Raw genomic sequence first — 20,820 nt, forward strand, 5'->3', positions numbered from 1 at the left:
CTGTTAAACGCCTGTTTTAGGATGTAATGCCTATATGCTATGTGGGCACTTGTTAAAGGAACGGGTCATGGCCAATTTGCGCTTTAGATTAAATAGACTGTATGTGGTTACTGAAAGTTTACAAAGAGCCCTCGAACAAAACAGTTGAAAATCTGTCTATCTGCACGTTTCAGAGACTACCAGGATCTGTAAATAGGCTACATGTCCTGTGAGGATCGTCTACCCTATAGTCAGTATGTAATGGTGCATCCATAGACTTATTGGCAACAGATGTTTAATGCTCTTTACAACTTGTGTATTCTCCAGTGCGTGTTCGGTGTGACAGCATCTTCTATTGGGAGATCGACATTTTATAACAGTTGTATCTGCAGTTAACATAGATATTTTAACTTGGTGGCCGTGGCCGGTTAGCTCAGTTGGTTAGAGCGTGGTGCTAATAACGCTAAGGTCGCGGGTTCGATCCCCGTACTGACCAGAGATTTTGAAGGGAAATACTTTCATTGCCATACTATACTAGGCTATATCGCATTTGCATTTAGGTGCAGCTTTAGACCGGCTCGATTTCCAATAGTATAGGCCTACGATTGATTATGTTCATTAGAACTAGTCAGAGTGCTCCGAAAGTGACAGCCGAAGCAGGGGCGGAGCCAGACATTTGAAATATTGGGGGCTTAGCCCAGTGTCACACACAGGAAGGCTAGGGGGGTACGGGGGCATGCCCCCCGGCAGAACATTTTGAAAAATAACCTCTTAAATAATGACTTCTAGTGAATTCTGTGTAAACTAATGGACACATTGAGACTTTAAAAATGTGAGACTCAAGGTAGGCCTATATCTGACTGGCACTTTGGGTCTTTCAAGAGGGGTCTATAGGCATAGGCCACTGGCGCCTTAATGCAGGGGCTTACCTGGGCTTCAGCCCAGGGGCCTCGACCAATGAGGGGCCTCCTAATAATAATAATGATAATCAATAATATTAAACGTCCGTGTCCCATTCACAAGGCCAGTCATAGCCTACTCTGGAGCTAGCCTAATTGAGCACATCGCACTGCTCTACAATGACATCCATGCAGAGGCCCCCTTTGTCTTCTCTTCTAAAGTGTAACAAAATGTAACAAAACTTAGAGGAGAGGCTGAAACTGACTGACAAACCTACAAACTCTGGAGATAACGTGGGTAGGCTAGGATTGAAGCAACGATAAACGAATGACGTGGATTCCTGTAACTGTCCATGAAAACAGAAGGCATAGCAGGTAAATATCGTAGCAAATAGCCTGGCAATGAAAGGGCTTTAAAAGCATGTATTTCACTTGTCTCACTGGAGTGAACGCAGAACATGGGCTGTTGCGCAAAGAAATTAATTAGTGATCAGCATCTCCGTTCACCAAAAGCTAAGTTTGTGCTAACCCATTCGCACAAATAATAGCCTATGTTATGTTTTCTCCATTGTTAACGTGAGATATGTCTCCATGTAGGGTAGTATAGTGATAAGGCATAGGGTAGCCAATGTTCACGTCACATGAGCCAGCTGCTTGTTCTGTAGGCTAAAAGTATTTATGTCCCTCCCAAGCTGCGTTAAAATGGTGTGTTAAGTGGACAGAATTTCAAAAAACCTCCTGGGGAACACCCCGACACGACAAACACATGCACTTTTGAAAAGCTCGAAACGTCCATGTAGCCTAACGCATCTTTTAACTTTTAACCAGCCAGTGTTGTAAGAGTTCAACGCTTGTTTAAGTGCAGTAGGCTAGCCTTTTTGATAAGCGATGTCAGGGGTATGCTGACGTGATTAAGGAGGGCTTTCTGTTCCTGTTTATGTAAAGGTTTTACATAGGCTCATTAATGATAGGCTACACTGCATGTTATAGGCTATATTAACCAAAAGCGCACGTTATGTAAATAGGCGGGTCATATCGCGGGCCGGGTATTATTTAATCACAATTATTTTTTGCGGTTGGGGGAGGGGGGGTTAAAAACATATAGCCCAGGGGCCTCAGGTGGTTTTAAGGCATAGCATCTGATCAGCATGCACTTAGTTAATTAAGCGTTTTTTATGAGTTATGGTAGGCTGTGTCTGAGCTGTCGGTGCACGTCCGCAATTGATTACGTTCCTCAAATGGAGAACACATTAATCCCATGGTATTTTTTGCCCTAAAATGCATGAAACATGCAAGTTCAAAATCCCGCCAGTACATCTCCGTTTCATATTTGCCTAGGCTACTAGCCTACAATAAATGAATTGAACGAACTCAACTGACAACAGGTACATCTACTGATTCGGTCATTGAGACTCTATGAATACAGTACAACAAACTTTCTGTCTTTCTGAAGTTTATTTTTGTATTCCGGGGTACAGTAGCCTAATTGCCTAATGTCTTGACAATCGTTTTTTCTTACCGGCTTGCTGTTTAAACTGCGCCGCTCTGAACTTTCCTGCCAGGTTTATGACGTAAACCGCTACATCTCGGCTCTGGCATTGCCTAAACTCATCGTGTGGGAAATCAGATTATCTTGTCAATATTGGGCTATGAAAATAAGGGATATTTCCTCAGTAATAGTAGCCTACATTTTGTAACATTTATAGAGAAACCGAGGGGAAGTTAAATTAGAAATGAGAAGAGTTGGAAATTGAAAACACATATACAAAAAAAGATTCGGGGCTTGAGCCCCCGAAGCCACCCCCTCGCTCCGCCAATGAGCCTAACACGTGTACGGTAGCTGCTGATTTTAAATAAAGGCTAAATGGTAGGGGTAGAATTGTTGCGTTTTTTATAATCTTGTACACGGAATGGATTTAATTTGGATTTACAGTTTACCCCTCTTGGTTTTTAGTTATGAAGACACTCCTTCAGCCTTGAATTTCCCCTTGAGGATCAATAAAGTATCTATCTATCTATCTATCTATCTATCTCTATCTCAGCCTAGATTATCAGGCTGAGGCATAAAATATAATAAAAGAATCTGTCCACTCAAGACATATTACCATAACTAATCTACCTGAAATATTTTTACAGAGAAGGGATTTTCATGTCACGTTTGACGATAGCCTATGCCACAACGTCCTATAATAAATGATTGACAGATTTGCCCTGACACTTTGCACACATCAGCTATTGCACACATCAATTATAGCATGCAACATGGGGTGCGTCAGCGTGGTTTGTCTGGGTGTGTTGAAATAGCAGCATATTCTGGCTGGAGTATTTTGACGCCCTGTACGGCCCGTGGTCTCCATACTCGGTGGCCTTCATTTTTTAATTACGCGGCGCGCAACTGGGAAGATTATCGGCCTATAGCCTAATAACTGTGCATATGAAAGCTAGATTAATGGATTTTTGGAAATGCCTGGAGAATCTGATGCATGGCTACATTATATGATGAGTTCAAAAGGTCTCAAGAAGTACTGTGCTTTGGTTATTACATTTATTGTAGTGTTAATTGTGGCAGTTATCCTCATTGCACTTATGAATATGTAATTATGGATTAGCCCTTGCTCCATTCTTTGATAAATCGTCACCCGTCTAGCTCAGCGGGTGCCAGTGTGAAGGCAATTTCCAGACAGCGCGAAGGTCTAGCAAGGCATGGAAAACGCATGCGCTCTCACCCTGCGTGTCTGGGCAGCAGGTGCTAGTATTGTGAAGTAAAGTTGGAGTGAAAGGGGGAGCTCCGTAGCTTATACGACTGGAATTTTTACATGAATTTTCTTGAGTATTAAATCAAATATGCAACATCTTAAATGTCAAGAACAATTTAATCAGTTACTCTTGAAGATTGTAACCGCATCGAAACTTTAGTAATTCTCTGCACCTTTCTAAATTAAAATAAGCAATTCAAACATCAGTGTGTTCCAGTGATTCTTTCCTTTAGTCTGAAAGTTATCAATCTGTCTACAATAACATAGGCCAACACAGTAAAAACGTAGTAACTTTCTCGTTGAATAGTCTATGTGAAATAAGAGTTAATGGTAAGTGTAAATATTATCCACTCTTCCTTCAAGACATTTGTGGGGTTTTTTAATCACCAATAGTCTCGCTTGCAGTACCGTGGAGCGAAGTCTGTATCATCGTTAATATGCCTATACTGTGACGTTAGGAATACTGAATTTGTAACCTTTCGGGAAGAAGAGGACTATGCTCTTCCAGATTTTGTGTTTGAATTTTATGACTTCTGAGAAAAGAGGCACAGTAGTCTAGGTCATTGTTCTGTATTTAGACTGAATCCTTCACCACAGGACAGCAAGAACATAAATTGAATTGAGTTTATATTTCTTAAACTGAGATTGTGGTTTTATTTGTGATTGCCATCATTTAACTAGATATGGCTTTTTGTTTGAAACAACAGACAAAGCAAAGCTTGTCTGTTGAATTTTCATACTTCTATTCCCATCTGTCTGTCCTAATATGCCCGAAATGCAGCGGCGATGCACTGGTCTATGCGGACTTGCCGAGCACCAAGCGGGCGTCGTTCCGGTCGGCCTGTCCATGGCGCAGCGGGCCCTGGGCCCGCACTAATTGAATTCCCAGCACTGATTGGATTATCCGTGCTGCAGCCCTTATGCCATGGTGGATGTATGGCCGTCTTTGACTCCAGACTACTTAACCTCAGGGCCCCGGATCAGCCATCATGAGCGCATGGAATATAGTTTATCCATCAGGTTTCAGGGATATTATTATTATTTTATGTACCCCATCCCTCCCCACACCACCACCACCAGCCACCCCCAACACACAAACACAGACACGGTGAATACTGCCTTTGCTTTAGTTTATTAATCTTTCATTGATTGTTTTATTTTGACAATTTTATGTTCGCCATTTTCTCCTGTCCTTGAACTTGTAGGATTTTGCCTTTCACTGAGGATTACGATAGAGATACCACGGTTCTAAAATCAAATAGTATGCCCCCTTGCCAGCTTGTCCTTTTGTCAACAAATGGAAATGTCCCCTTGAGTCAGCATGTTGCTGGGTCCTAATCTGTTATTTATATATCATTTCAGAGAGTTGCATCAGAAAATCAAAAGTATTAGGTGTAGACTGCAAAGGCCAAAGTACTAGCTTCATTAAATTTCATGTTATTGCTATCTGAGATTGCATCACACATCTCCTAACAGTATTATCATGCTGGGAGTCTGAAGTTGCCTCATTCTTTCTCTCTACAGTTATTTTCTTTCTACAGATGACAACTGAATTTGGGAAGCTGATATTGGGTTTTGCTCAATAGGCCTAGAAAACATCGTAATTTTCATTCCTTTTTTAGTGACTTCCAATCTTAAAGCAAGACAGAGTGCACAATGCAGGGCAGTCATCCAGGTGACCACAGGTGTGGGGAGTCTTGTGCTGTAGAGTAATTTGTTATGATATCAAAATAAAAAGTAAAAGAAAAGAAAAACAACATGACATTATCTGGAAAACCCTTGAACCTTGTCCTCAGATCATAATGGAATCAGGAAACATACAGTATTCCCAAACATATAAACATAGCCTATATACATTATACATCATTCCTATACATTATTAACAACAAACACACCAATTCTCAGGCTGAACATTCAACAAGACAACAACAAGACCACATAACCACAGACATATAACTTAAATGTCCTTCTAAAATAGATAAATAAATACATTTAAATACACCTTTGTAAACTGGCACTGGTGACCACGGAGTCTCCACAGTGCAGTGGGTGAGGCACTCAGAGCTGTAAGTGGCCAAATGGCTGCCAACCAGCCGGAGTCTTTGCTTATTGAGTTAGGCTCCCTCTCCAGCCATCAGGAGGCAGCATGTCTGCTCCTTCCACCACCTGCTCCTCCGCACTCTCCACTCCCTAGCCCATCAATCTCCCAGTGACACCCAGCCTGAATGCTCTCCGACTGGGTTATGGTGGAGGGGTAGGTGGGGGTCAGAGCCAGGGCCAAGGCTGGTGGTGGGTCAGGAGAAGTGGACCTGCATGGACCTGGGGCTCAGTGGCTGGTGGGCACGAGCAGGGGGCTTCAGGGGTCTTAATACTAGGATGGAAATGCGGAGTGATGTTGCATGTATGATGTGGAGATGCAGCAGAAGAGCTATATTGCAAACATTCACATCTCTCTCTCTCTCTCTCTTTACACACTCATTTTCTCTTCTGCACATTCACAGACACACACACACACACCAGAAACAAAAAGAAAACAAGGAAACGCCACGCTGCAAGAGCACACATTTTGTCTCCACTTAATCCATTCTCAGATCCTCCCCCACCACCTCCCGTTTCGCCCCCTTTTCTCCAGCCTGCATTTGCTTCCTCTTTACATCAGTCCTAATTCAATTAGCTTTGAGCTAATGGCTGGCACTCCTCTGTGTGGACGCCTAATGACCAGAGGCAGGGAGGCAGAGAGAGGGAGAGAGAGAGAGAGAGAGAGAGCGAGGGCTGGGAACAGGGAGAGGGAGAAGGAGGAGAGGAGGTTTGTCTCTAGAGGGTACAACGGGACCAGGTGCACCCATCTGAAAATCAAGTTATCTGGAGAAATGCCACATTCAATCCTGGAAAATTAATGTGAGAGTTTGCAGTGTGTGTCTGCCTGGGGTCTTACAGCAAAGGTCAGCACAACCATCCAGTGACATCTATCCAGCCAGCGATCCCATCAGCCAATCCTGCCCCAGATCCAGCAAGAGTGACAGGACTGAGAACACAGCCGCAGCTCCATACAGCCTACATCATGTAGCTTCATGGGATTTCCCATTTTAATGTACAAGAAAGTCATATAGGTGGAACCTTTCTTTGCACTGTGCAACATAAAACTGATTAATCTATCACTTTAGAATACACTGAAATACTGAGATGATAGACATTATGTTGTTATTGTTGATGTTGTTACTATTCATACTTGTTATTATTAGCCTGCTATTTTATGGAGAAACTATACTTTTTTTATTTTCATATTTGTCTGCTGATTTATTAACTACTGTTCAGATAGGCTACTTTACAATAACTGTAGGCTATTAGGCTTTACACGTAGTAAAAATAGCATAGTAAAGCCCTTTTTGTTTTTGAGTTATAAGCCCTGGCCATCATTTTTATTACTCTTTTGCATAATAGTAGCATCATGAAAGGGGAATATTTACATAGGCAGATGTCTTTATTGCCGTAATGCAATATCGTAATGGTATTGTTCGTAAGCTTTACAATGACAGCTGTCTTGTGAAGTTTATGATTAATGCCATTTGGCATTTATGACTGCCTTTGAAAAACACGACATGAAGCTCTTGGTGCATAAAAGCACAAAGGCACGTGGTCATTAACAACAGGATCCACTCAATCATCTCTGATCACTAATGTGAATGCAGGTCTTTTTTCCGCTTTCGAAAACTACACCGGGACGAAACAAGCTTTTCGGCTAACAATGCACATTTTAGGTGGCGACCTGTTAGCTCTGGTTTGCTTGCGACCTTTTCCACAGGGTTTGGGACACGTGCCAGCGGGGCACGTCGAAGAAAACTGCCCTCGGGCTAAACTGCTGTATTGAAATAACTTGGGTAGGGTTGTGACCCTGACACTGCCACCAGTAGCCTAATCGGCCAAAAATCTAATTTGCTAACTGATAAATGGGACTGTATCTTATTAAAGTCAATGCAAAATTATAACAGTGTCCAGGATCTGTTGTAGTAGGCCTATGAATAGACAGCCTACAGGCCAGACAGCATAGCTAACCAAATAGTCTGGCCAAACCAGTTAACATCAGTATACTTTTTAAACTAGTCCTCTGATATTTCATATTTTAACCATACATAGTGTGTAATACAATGGAACAATGCAGTAAGGGTGGAATTTAAAGAGTTGCCTTGGTCTATAAATCGAATAGCCTACATTAGGCCATGCTACAATTCTGAAATAAATCGAGGATCTAAATATAGCCGAAATTCCTTAGGATACGTGCATTATTGTGCTACTGATTGCAAGCTAATCTTATAAACACACACACACACACACACACAGAGAGGAGAGAGATGTGTGTGTGTGTGTAACATAACTTTTAAGCCATTAGGCTATATTGTCAAAGCTCTTATACTATGGATATTTAGATGGATACGTGTGAATTGCTCTTTTGGATTTAGTCTGGCTGTTTCTACCCTCAGAGGAATAGAAAGTAGAAGTTAATTTGATTTTCCTTCAGTATCCACGAGGACCAGATGTCTTTACATCTGCTCATTCTGTTTCCGCGCTCTTCTTCAAACACTGGCCCAAACTACTTCTTGGGGGACATCGAAACCATACCACATTATGGTCACTCAGTCAAAGAGCAGTCTAGTCTTTGAAATTGCTTACAGGGTCTTTTCAAAATCATGTTTCCAAGATGAGAGTATGTAAACCACTTTGTTCGACGATTGATATGTCAGTGTGTGGCGTAGGCTATTGGCTACAGGGAGCACACACTTATGGCACAGCCTACAGTAAAACAAACAAACAAACACCGAGTTCGTTAGGATATTTTCGAAAATGTCTATAGCTACTACAATGATACCAAACTTAAGTGCTGAAGCCTTCAGTATACAATTTTTGATAAGACAAACTGATGTTTTTGTACAAGGGTTGTAGGCTAGGCCTATGGGGGGCTACCTGTAGGGAAATTGTTGTGAGGAATTAGTAAGGGCAGTGGGCTCAGACTATCAGTCTAGTTTTTAGGCACACACACTTCGATAGGCTCAAACCAAGAGTAGGCCTAACTGATATTTGGTGCTGCCATTATTCAACACGATGTGATAGGCCTGACAATGAACCTGTAGTCTACCCTTAACAGTAGGTCTAGGCTATGCACGTACGCCTGAAATAGGCCTACGTTTAACAAGCTTAGCTTTTAAAAACTAAGCGGGTGATTAAATAGGCTAAAATCCAACATCTATATATCCATGAATAATCTGTTAAGATGCATCATTGCAGTCGCTGTTTCTGCTATACTGTTGCTGTGTGGTAAATTGGACGTTACAAACTCAACATGGTGTATTTTGTGGTCAAATTGATCTCTAGCCGAGGAACGACTCCCTCGCCCCCTTTAACCCTGGAGCCGGTGAGGAGGGTAGGAGAGGGAGGCAGGTAAAAATTGCACCACGGCTGAATGATGAGTTAAAAGGCTTAAAAGCTCGCGCGAAATTTGATCAGGGAGAATCGTCACCCAACTCTCATTATTTATAAGTGCTTTGATTGAATTAGGGGGCGCAGAGATGGAAGAGAGGAAAGCGACCGTGAGAGAAGTGAGTGGGGATAGAGGAGAGCACGGAAAGGGAGACAGGGAGACTTCTTCGGTAATGGAGGGCGCGGTATTAAAGTCTAATTAGAGATGCGCGAGGGAATCGATGATGGAGGAGGTTGGGCGTGCGACGCGGGTCCCCCTCGCGACTGCAAGGGCCCCAATGCACTGATGAGTTATTGTCATGTAAAAAAAATCGCGAGCTTCGAGACCCACCGCCTGGCGGTATTAGACTATCCAAGTCCTTAGAGCGCTTACTTGTATGCTCTGGAGACCGGAGTGCAAGGTGTTGCGCGCGAAGGTCCTTTCATAAAACTAGCCTGAACTACCTTACCTCAGCACAGTCAAGAAGAGGCAGCAACACGAGCGCACCGTCAGTGGACCCTCTGCTTTTACATCACTTGTGTGCATAAAGAAGTTGTTTTTCACGCAACAGCATCTCCAAGCAGCATTTTCATTTCACCGCGTGATTTCCAATGTATAAGATGGAATATTCTTACCTGAACTCATCTGCTTACGAGTCTTGCATGGCTGGAATGGACACTTCCAGTCTCGCATCAGCTTATGCAGACTTCAGTTCCTGCAGCCAAGCCAGTGGATTTCAATATAACCCCATCCGGACTACCTTCGGGCCAACGGCCGGATGTCCCTCACTGACACCCGGCACCTGCAGCCTAGGCCCCCTACGAGACCACCAAAGCAGCGCGTACTCTGCAGGTAATAAGAGGTTCTGCTGACTGTGACACAGCCGACAAATGCTGTTGGTTATATAGTACAGGGGACTTTATTGCATTTGGAAATGGAATTGTGTTTAGTATTTACCGAAACGAAATTTGCTTAAACAAATGAAAGTATTTATCGCGTTAGAAGCGATTGCAGGCGCGCGGTAATTGGGTTATGCGGTTACACTATCCCTGTCACACCCTCAACAGCCAACAAAATTACCTCAAACTGCCAAAATGATTGGCATAATTTATTTACTTTGCGATGAGACGTAAGCTTGGGAAATAATTCAATAAACGAAGACTAAAGTTGATTACGGAACTGTACTGAAGTCGCAAGATAAGGGCGACCAGATATTGCCAGACAAGTTTAGCTGTGTCGCTGAGAACTTATGTAGGCCTACCCATATCTTACCGAAGTAGCTCCAGAAGTAGACAGTATTTTACTTACTTCTACTTTGCATTAAATCTGCATTGTTCTATATTTTGCAATAATTGGTTTGGCGTTAGGTCTGTAGGCCTACAATAAAATAAGTTATCAGGATGTCATTACCCAGATTTACATTTTCAAACGACCCTTTTACTCTTCGCTGTTACGAAATGTTTTTCTTTTACAGTTCCATATAAGCTGTTCACGGACCATGGCGGTTTGAATGAGAAGCGGAAACAGAGGCGCATAAGAACCACCTTCACCAGCGCACAACTGAAAGAACTGGAGCGCGTTTTCGCTGAGACGCACTACCCAGACATCTATACACGCGAGGAACTTGCTCTTAAAATAGACCTGACTGAAGCGCGTGTGCAGGTAGCCTATCACCATATTTTATCCAAGTCAACGTCCATCTAGGTCTAATGTTAATAAATATTTTAAATTGACGGATCTCTTCCGCCACTTTAACGCAAATGTCTAAAAACAATTATGAATTTGTATTAGGCAATTATTATTATTATTATTAGGCAATTATTATTATTATTATTATTATTATTATTATTATTATTATTATTACTACTACTACTATTGTTATTAAATACTACTAGTAATTGGCTATCAGTTACTGCTGCTACTACTACCACCACTAATAATAATAATAATAATAATACTATCTACAATGTTAAGTTTCATTCATTTCCCCCAGGTTTGGTTCCAAAACAGGCGTGCAAAATTTCGCAAGCAAGAGCGCGCAGTTGCTGCTGTATCTGCCGCAAAAAACGGATCCTCTGGAAAGAAACCAGACTCACGCGAGGAAGACAACAAAGAATCTAAAGTCACCGATCCGGATAGCACAGGAGGGCCTGGGTCAAACCCAAATCCAACTTCCACCTGTGGTGGACTCAGCCCTTCCCCGGGGGTAGCAACAGGCACCGGACATATGGAGTCTGTCAAGACGTCGCCAAGTGGAAACCTCGTAGGCACCACGTCCAGTCCTGGATGGGCGTCGCCTGCAAGTGGAATCTCAAATTTGCCGGACTCTCTGGGTGGACCGTTCGCCAACGTTCTCTCTTCCTTGCAAAGACAAAACGGCAACAAGGCAGGAATGGTAAAGATGTTCTGATGATACCACATTTGACCTGTGGAGAGCGTCCAGGAGAAAACACTTGAGGTAACACACATTTCATGCGAAACGAAGAACATCTACAAGGATTTGCGGATCATTTACTTTACGCATGGACAGATGTGTTTATTAGTAATTTTCTAGAGACGATAGGCTATAGATCTCTCGGGCGCACACAATGTGTGTGTGCTGAACATGAAGTTCCCAGCACTTTTCTTTTGAGGGTAAAGTATACCCTGCAGTATTCTCCATGTGTCGCCTTAGCTGTTGTGCCTAATGTGAGATAGAACTGTTTTTAACTAGTCAGATTTTGAGCTGTGTCCATTTTTACTGCAAGACTGATACACCCAAGCCGTATAATGTATTTCAAATGGGCTTCAATATTGTGCTCGGATTTTTAAGTCTAGTATCTGGGCATGTTTACCAAAATGCAGTGCAACCTGCATATAAGCCTACCTACCCTCAACCCTATACAACTAATGTGTAGAAAGGGGTGATTGCGATTATGGGTTTTCAATATTAATCTACAGTTTAAAAGTATATTTATTTGTAATATTTATTTATTAATATGGTGTTTTATTTAAAGGTGAAATGATAGGACATGTTTTTTTATTGCGTTTTAGATATAGAATGAACATCAACAGACCTAAATCCAACTCGAGTGTTTAAAAAGAAAAGTGGACTATTTATATGTGCATAACAGTTTTGGTATAGCGTGCCCATGCCTTGCTAATAAAGCGATACATAGAACAATTCTGGCAGCGAGGTGATTGTTTTGTATTGTGAATACCATAGTATCCATTATTTCACATACCAAATACAATGTTTATTACATAAAGTACCACCACATCGGTCGTTTTTCAGCACCAAGGACAGATCCAGACGCGTCAAAATGAGATTTCTAATTCGGGTGCACACTCATGCAAACACACCAATTACACACAATGGTCAATAAGTGCATTTACAATGTTTTATTGTACAAACATACACTTGCTATAAAAGCCATTGCATAGCAGTTCCTTCTAATTCGTTTCAGTTTAGATTTTTTTTTAATCGATTACAATAAATACAGAGCTTAAACATATTACACGATTCTGCACCAGTCCACCTCCACTTTATTGCATTTTAATCCAGTTTAAATCGTTCCTTATCTAAATGCTTAACAAAGCAAAACGGAAACGGAAACAATACTGCATAAAAAGGGAAAAGCAATGACAGCAACGCTATTGAAATGGGACAAAGCTTTGCAGAAGTGCAACAGACGGTTTACATTGCGGTTAGATAGGACAGTCAATTACCAAAAATGGGAATAAACTAGTAACATAGTTAATATCATTCAAACCTTGCAGAAAGATGTCTATCTGTGCAGGGTCGCTTAAAGGATATGTTTCAAGTTTCACAAAAAATATTCACAGAAAACGCAGGAAAATGTAGACATGAGGTTTTGTGAAATTAGCTAATGTTCTATAATAACAGTTTCATAGAAGATTTACATTGTAGAAATCCATTGTGCTCTGTGCATTTGTCCTCCTAGAAAACCACATGCCTTAACAGAGATAATTAGTCGGAACTTAGAAAGAGTGTATTTCCAAGTAGGCTACGTACTCCATCGGTTGGTTTGGTTTGAATTGTTACTCTCTGATAGGCGATCGTGTTTGACATTCGGATTTAAGTTAGGCATCCACACCATCTCGTTGTATTTCACGTTACTGAGATGATCTTTGGGATTTTCATGGAATCTATGGAATCAAACTTCTCATAAATTGTGCAACCACCTTCGTTAATAAGGCACATACGTTGATGCAAAATCACCCCGTACAGTAAGAACGGAAAGCGAGAGCATTAGGTACACAAGGGGAAGCTAATGAACTGTTTGAATAAAATGTATTTCTAAACTTAAATAAGGATATATGATTTGCATCAACCATGCATTCGCATAAAGTTAAAAACATTACTCACAGTAAACCCAAGCAGTCAAACTAACTCGAAATAATGAATAATGAATAATAACTCATGAATATTTTTTTTCTAACTCAAAAATACAAAGTTAAGCAACTTAGCTGTTTTGAGTGTTACGTAATCATGATCTTTTGCAATAACATTAACATCATAAAACTGACTTACTTATTTTCAATTGTTTTTTTTAAATGTTTTTTTTCTAGTTGCACGGAAATATCAATACAATTTAGGGACTGTGTCTTCAGGTTGTGCTTTGACATGTATGCTTCATTCCCACCATAGGTAGGTCACAGTAACACTCACAGTCAACCTAAACAAAATATTTATGTAAATATAACTCAGACTCAATTGTGTAAGAGTGTAAGTCATTCTGAGGAATTTATTCTCATGATCCTTTGGTAAATATAGTTTGGTAAATATAGTTGTCAGGGTGTGCATTTGACAGTATTGGCTTCACTAAAATACTGATGCCACAATGGACATGGGTTTTGTCTTTATAGTGAACTTTGACATGTGCAGGTGGATAGATGCAGTTAAATGTTGTTGAATACTGGCAAATGTATGGTAGTAACCATTGTTGGAAGTGCCTTGAAAAATCTCAAGAGACCAACTTGATTCTTTACAGAATGATCCAGTGCTCTCATTGTTCACCCGATTAGTTAGTCAAGTAGCATCGATTAGCATAGCCTTGGCTGTCACACCGTTTCAGGCTTTATTGTCCACTGTGTTGCACATCTACGTCTCCCCTGCTGACGGCGAGTCAATGTACTATTATCTGCTACTGTTCATTATTCAGTTGTGGGAAATGCAAGATATGTTTGCAGAATGCTGCGTAGTTTTATGTACAGTGAAGTCACCTTAAATCTAAATACTTGAGTTACTGGTACTCAAATCACACATTTGATTAACCTTAAACTGATGTAGTAAATTAAACATTTTAAAGTTATTAGTTTACTCAAATAAATTAAGTTAGTTTGACTGTTCGGCTTTACAGTGCTGTGAGTAACAACGGGCAATACGCAAATACTTGAGAACTGTTCAATCAAAAACAATGCAGCAAAATGAAATGGGAAGGTTTTGCATGCACACAACCAACAATGGCGCAGTATGGGTACATGTTACATGCCTCTCGCCTGATAACATTGTTTTTTCGCCTCATACGTTGGTCATGTGTGCTCCATTTCTTACATCTCAAGCAAATGAAATTTCAATTAGCAAAAGGGAAAAAAACATGTACACAATCTAAAGAAAAAAAACACACCAGTTCAGAAGAAAAAAAAAGTAGACTCTACTTAAATCAATCAGAAGGTTAATTCATGCAAGAAAATACTTTGCAGCCACCAAGCTCGGCAGCTCAGCAACGTTGTGAATGATTAAGGCATCATACATGTTAAACTGCAGCGACACCAGACATGATCCTATTTAAAAAGCATAGATAGATAGGCTACTATAGACTTTCTGACAGGATTCTGTATACAGAGAGATAGTTACTATTTAAAGACGGTAAGGTGTGCTTCAGACCGACAGACTCTCACTTATGCCTCGGATAAAAAAATACTAATAATACTAATATATCAAGGTGCAAAGTGAGCATGTGATCTTAGGAGGCCTTTTTTGTATAGAAATTTCAATCAGGAGGAAATCTAGCTTTCCGACCATGTGACCCCACAGCCTTTAAAAACTACTTATATCGAAATATCCAGCGTTGTGTAACTCAGGTTAAATGACTATTTATCTTATTGACGTCCTACAGTGCACTTATTATTGTGTTATGTAGGTCAAGCAGAGTGTAGGAGGGGGAAGTTATTTTACAAGTACAAAAATAAAGAGATGTTATCGTATCTGAAAACTGAGTAGACTTGATGTAAAGAAAGAGAGAAACGTGTAACGTGGGGGAGCTTTAAACCCTCCTTATCAGTATATCAGTTAATCTGAGATGTTGTGTTAAAATTACTCCGCTCATTGCAGGTTGCTTCAGTGGAGATTGTCAGAGACTCTGTTCTGTTCTGTTCTGTGTTGGTGTGTCTACGGGTGTCATTCAGGTCCACTGCAGCTCACAGCGTGGTAGGCTGACCAGCAGCTGGGGGGGGCACAAAGACAACACTTACGGTTTAGTGTCCTGTTTTGTTAATGTATTATATCGCATGTGCGCCTACTTGCGTGTGTGTTGGATTGCTCACCACGTGATTTGATGTAGCACTCTTGGCAATTGAGGAGGCCATTACGAATCCTGACGTCTGTCCCCGTGCTGGTGTCGCCTAGAAGCCCTTTACACATTCCACACTGTAGGAAACAAACACATGGAGCGTAAACGGGCTGCGCAGACTCTTTGGCATCAACAAAACAAGCATCCGGTCCAATATGCGGCCCCTTTCTCTAACATACCTTGAAGCACTGTATGTGAAAGTACAGTCCCAGCGTCTCGATAATCATGGCCGCGCCCTTCCCCAGGGGCTGAGCACAGCTTGAACACAGCTTCTTTCCACTCACAGATCTGCAGGCCATGACAACAAAAACAATAACAACAAAAACAATAGCAACAAAAACAATAACAACAAAAGCAAACGTTGAAATGTATGCAGTGGAAATGGATCATCAAGTACACAGACAACACCCCTTTGCAGGTGCCCATGTTCTGGTTCTGGAATGTTTTTCTCCGGAACTCTTCGTGACACACACACATCACTGAGCCGCCAAAATGCTCTTCAGCATGACCAACAGACCAACCTCCACCATGACAGGGTTCAGACCAGGCACTGCTACCTGTATGGTAGTGTAGTCATGTCACTGGAAGTGGGTGTTCTGTCTTTGCAGTTCTATATCTACCAACCTGTATGAGTGATGAGCTTTATCTGTCTCCTTAGTGCTTATGTGCGTGTGTGTGTGTGTGTGTGTGTGTGTGTGTGTGTGTGTGTGTGTGTGTGTGTGTGTGTGTGTGTGTGTGTGTGTGTGAGTGTGTGTGTGTGTGTGTGTGTGTGTGTGTGTGTGTGTGAGTGTGTGTGTGTGTGCGCGAGTGTGTGTGTGTGTGCGCATGTGGTTGCGCATGTGTGTGTGTGCCATACCTGCTTGGGGAGGGTGGTTGGGTGTCGGGTGATGTTGGAGATGGTGTGGATGACCCTAAAACGTTCTCATAGGACCCTGACCTGGAGGCGACAAGCCAGTGCAACATTCAACAGCAGCCCACAATTATACACACTCAAACACAGCCATCATCACAGCCCACACACACTCAAACACAGCCATCATCACAGCCTCAGCAGACACAATCTCTGGGCAAGCATACGTGAATGTGTGTACGGTATTCATCACTCATAAAGTCCATACACACACATGCTTTTACAATGCAAAACTGGAAAAATATTTGTTTTCAACAAAAAATAGGCTAGTGGATGCAATTGGTTACCTCATTTTGCTATGCAATGCTATCACAATTTATCAATACATACGTTATTCAAACGACATGCATGTGTACACACACACGCACGCGCACACACGCGCACACACACCTTCTCATCGCGGCAGGGTAGTTTTGTGGAGGACTGAAGTTGCGGTCCAGAGAGGAAGTCTTCTTCCATTCGTCACTCTGCGGCTTCCTGTCCGCGGGCGAGCTTCTCCATGAGCCATCTGTTTGGACACACCGGACGGTAAATGCATCTTCGTCTCCAGGCACACATGAATGAAGGACACCACAGTGGTATTATATTGGTATATAAGAATGTGTGTATATGAGGATATTGAGTGTGCTTATAACAGATTGTGTCTTGTGTTTGCATATCTACTTTTATTATTATTATTTCTTGAATTTCCCCTTGGGGATCAATAAAGTATCTATCTATCTATCTATCTATCTATCTATCTATCTATCTATCTATCTATTATTATTACTAATATTATTAGTGCATTTAGCTGACGCCTTCATCCAAAGTGACCAATTGCAGACACATGTGTATGTATATGTGCATAAGTCTAATCAAATCACCCTGTATGAACTGCAGCTGTGGGGTGGCTGACTCGCTGTTGTCAATAGGAGAGGGGACCTTCCCATTCTGTTGCACTGGTGTAGGTGACCCTGTCAGAGCTGGGCTATGGAGGGTAGGACTGTGAAAAAAGAACAATATGAGAGAGATATCACATATAGTATCAGTCTTTTACTTTCTGGAATATGTCCTTATACTTAAACTTCCAAAGTCAAGCAGCACATATGATTACACCAGTAAGATCCAGTCTACACATTACATTCTAAAATAATTATTATACACTTACATATTATATATATATATTTTATTTATTAATGTATTGGACAAGACTGGCATTCAATTAGTGGCGATATCTCAGGACATCCCTACTCATGCTCTTCACTGCTAGTGATCACATTTGCATGGAATTATCCAATGGGAATGTTCCATTCGTTCAAAGGGAGAGAACAGTGATTTCATAACATCACACTTGACAGTTACTGAGTGACAAAATGGAGTAAATGGATCAAATGGAGTGACTGTTCAGTTTAGCATGTGATGTCTAGACAAGCAAGTATAGGTCTACAAATGACTGCATAGTCTCTCTCACTGAGCTTGGTTAACGAGTGGTATGTTTTATTGCTTGTAAACAGGACACCCCAAGACTGAGATTGGAACTATTATTTGGGCAGAGGATGAATGAACAAAAAAAAGACAACAAATTATAGAAACACAATTTGATGTCTTTAAACTTGATTAGTTGGTAGTAGAACTGCCAAACTGTCGAATCACAGTTGTGGTGATACCCATAACCAATGGCACTCTTACTTGTGCCATATTGCTTAAAGAGTTCTAACACAAATAAAGAAGGGTGTTTAAATAACACACACACACACACACACACACACACACACACACACACACACACACACACACACACACACACACACACACACACACACACACACACACACACACTTAGTCACTGTCAAATATTAACCTATTAAAACCTACTTAGTATGGATGACTACATCCACGACCTGTATGTGTGGTTTGTCTTGCTACTGACCCCTGTGTGGTTTGTCTTGCTACTGACCCCTGTGTGATTTGTCTTGCTACTGACCTCTGTGTGTGTGGTTTGTCTTGCTACTGACCTCTGTGTGTGTGGTTTTGTCTTGCTACTGACCTCTGTGTGTGTGGTTTTGTCTTGCTACTGACCTCTGTGTGTGTGCCACTCCATTGTGAGTGCTTGTGTGTCCTCCGCTTTCTGTCTGCTTGTCTTGGGTCAGTTTCCTGTCCAGCTCCGACAGTGACAGGACGATGCTGTCCTGCGTGCGTTGCGGGGAGGACACTGGACTGGTCAACCCTCCGCTGCCAGAACGAGATGTCAACGGGGTCATAGTCTCCTCAAGGATGCGTCTCTCCTGTTGGGAAAGGAAGTAGGTGGGGGAAAATGACAAACAGAAATGTCCAACAACCATGTCAAAACAAACTCAATTTTTGAAAGTAAGGGTGACAGACAGAAACCAAACAGTGCATATATGGAGAGGGCAAGCAGAGACTATGACTGTGAGGGGATGCTAGACAAATAGCTCCTGTCATAGACTTGTCATTCTATTCACTACTAAAGGGCCATTTGGAAAATTAAAAAACAGAGTATATGCATCAGTTACACAAAGGTTCCTCTTAATGGCAAAACTGATTCAGCTTCAACTAAACACGTTGGTCTAACTCTGCTTTGCTGAATACCGTGTTTGTGCATCATTGGAGACATTTGAACTAGGCCAACTGGGAAAAAAACCCTTCCCTCCCCCAGGGGGTACTGGAACTGTGCTGGGACCAGCGACCACAGCACTGCTGCTGCTAATAATAATAATAATAATAATAATAATAATAATAATAATAATAATAATAATAATAATAATACATTTTATTTAAAGAACAATTCTAGATCAAAGTCATGTTACATACCAATTAAAATAGGTTAAAATAATCATAGAAAAAAGGATATGTACATAAACACAGCATTAGAAAAAGATATATTACACAATACACAAAACCCACAGCATTAATCAACAGATATTGGTTGGTGGTGCAGTCTTGAGTGTGTTTGGGGAGGGAGTGGCAGAGGGAAGGGGCAGCAATGGGGGACAGAGAGGCCTTCTCTTCCTTTCTCTTCTCACCTCCTCATGGTGCCTCCTCTCCTCCTCCTCCACCTCCCGCTGGGCTCTCTCCCACTCCTGCTTCAGCTTCTCCTGCTCACGCTGGTACTTCTCCTGCAACCGTACACACACACACACACACACACACACACACACACACACAGGCCGTCAGGCAGGGAGGGGTCAGAGAGAGAAACAGAGAGAGAGAGAGAGCGAGCATATATGAGGGAGAGAGGGAGAGAAAGAGAGACAGACAGACAGACAGACAGACAGACAGAGAGAGAGAGAGAGAGAGAGAGAGAGAAACAGAGAGAGAGAGAGAGCGAGCATATATGAGGGAGAGAGGGAGAGAAAGAGAGACAGACAGACAGACAGACAGACAGACAGACAGAGAGAGAGAGAGAGAGAGAGAGAGAGAGAGAGAGAAACAGAAACAGTATGCATATAAGAGAGAGAAGCATCTGGGGAAAGCATAGGGACATGAGGTGAGGCAGGCCACAAGGAGGCACCAAAGTCCAGACAGCACACAGGCGGAGGACAGACACACAGGCAGGCCCCTCATAAGCACACACTGACCACCACAAACATAGATCACAAGCTGGTCAGCTTCAGCACTGGAATGGCTACACCAAACCACTGTGCCTAGAATCATGCTATATAATCACAGCTATGACAGACTAATGGAATGGGCATATAGCTCTACTGTGTTTTCTATCCCCATAGCATGACACACTGCAGAACAGGTCTTAGTGGACAGGCCTCTGATGTGCCTCTCATGATATGACACAAGCAGCTGACCATGGTGAATATGTAGCAGGTAACGGTGCCTATAGTGTGTTTGTGCACCTGTGCTGAGACAATGGGCCTGTAGCTCACTAATATACCTTCAGCAAGCGCTCCTGCTCTTGTTGCCATCTTTCTTGACGTTTGCGCTCCTCATTGGGATCCCATGTCCAATGGTCAACCCTCTTAGCCAGATTCAAGATAGGGGTCTCAATCTGACATACATACCACACATAACCACACACACAAAGATACAAGAGGAGGCAAACACACACACACACACACACACACACACACACACACACACAAACACACACACACACAAACACACCAACCCTCCCACCCACACCCACAAACACACACATACATACACAAGGAAAAAGAGGAAAGGAAATTGATAGAACAGGTTGTTTGTGACAAAAGTACTTGGACTCCAGAGGAAATAGAAGGGTAAGGATTTGTTC

At 41.9% G+C, this 20,820-nt stretch overlaps 2 protein-coding genes and 1 non-coding gene across 3 annotated transcripts in view; 2 read left to right on the forward strand and 1 right to left on the reverse strand.

Annotated features, from left to right (window-relative positions):
* The first annotated feature begins 401 nt into the window (after positions 1–401).
* trnai-aau lies at positions 402–475 on the forward strand. The gene has a single exon. It is a non-coding gene; the product is annotated as a tRNA-Ile (tRNA).
* An 8,764-nt stretch (positions 476–9,239) lies between these two features.
* Positions 9,240–12,254, forward strand: LOC125303106 (paired mesoderm homeobox protein 2B-like). The gene is made up of 3 exons (XM_048256638.1): positions 9,240–9,938; positions 10,561–10,748; positions 11,080–12,254. The coding sequence occupies exons 1-3, from the start codon at positions 9,698–9,700 to the stop codon at positions 11,494–11,496; spliced, it is 846 nt and encodes a 281-aa protein (XP_048112595.1). The 5' UTR covers positions 9,240–9,697; the 3' UTR covers positions 11,497–12,254.
* Positions 12,255–12,452: 198 nt separating this feature from the next.
* limch1a (LIM and calponin homology domains 1a) overlaps positions 12,453–20,820 on the reverse strand; it is a 55,278-nt gene continuing 46,910 nt past the window's right edge. Inside the window, exons 28-36 of the mRNA XM_048251860.1 lie at positions 20,458–20,571; positions 19,595–19,687; positions 18,630–18,835; positions 17,435–17,553; positions 16,962–17,079; positions 16,518–16,598; positions 15,841–15,949; positions 15,636–15,738; positions 12,453–15,535 (exon numbers count right to left, since the gene is read on the reverse strand). Of these exons, the coding sequence (XP_048107817.1) occupies positions 15,510–15,535; positions 15,636–15,738; positions 15,841–15,949; positions 16,518–16,598; positions 16,962–17,079; positions 17,435–17,553; positions 18,630–18,835; positions 19,595–19,687; positions 20,458–20,571 (969 nt within the window). The 3' untranslated portion in view covers positions 12,453–15,509. The remainder of the gene's footprint in view (positions 15,536–15,635; positions 15,739–15,840; positions 15,950–16,517; positions 16,599–16,961; positions 17,080–17,434; positions 17,554–18,629; positions 18,836–19,594; positions 19,688–20,457; positions 20,572–20,820) is intronic.

Source organism: Alosa alosa, chromosome 1 (assembly GCF_017589495.1).
Source record: "Alosa alosa isolate M-15738 ecotype Scorff River chromosome 1, AALO_Geno_1.1, whole genome shotgun sequence".
Classification (NCBI taxonomy): domain Eukaryota; kingdom Metazoa; phylum Chordata; class Actinopteri; order Clupeiformes; family Clupeidae; genus Alosa; species Alosa alosa.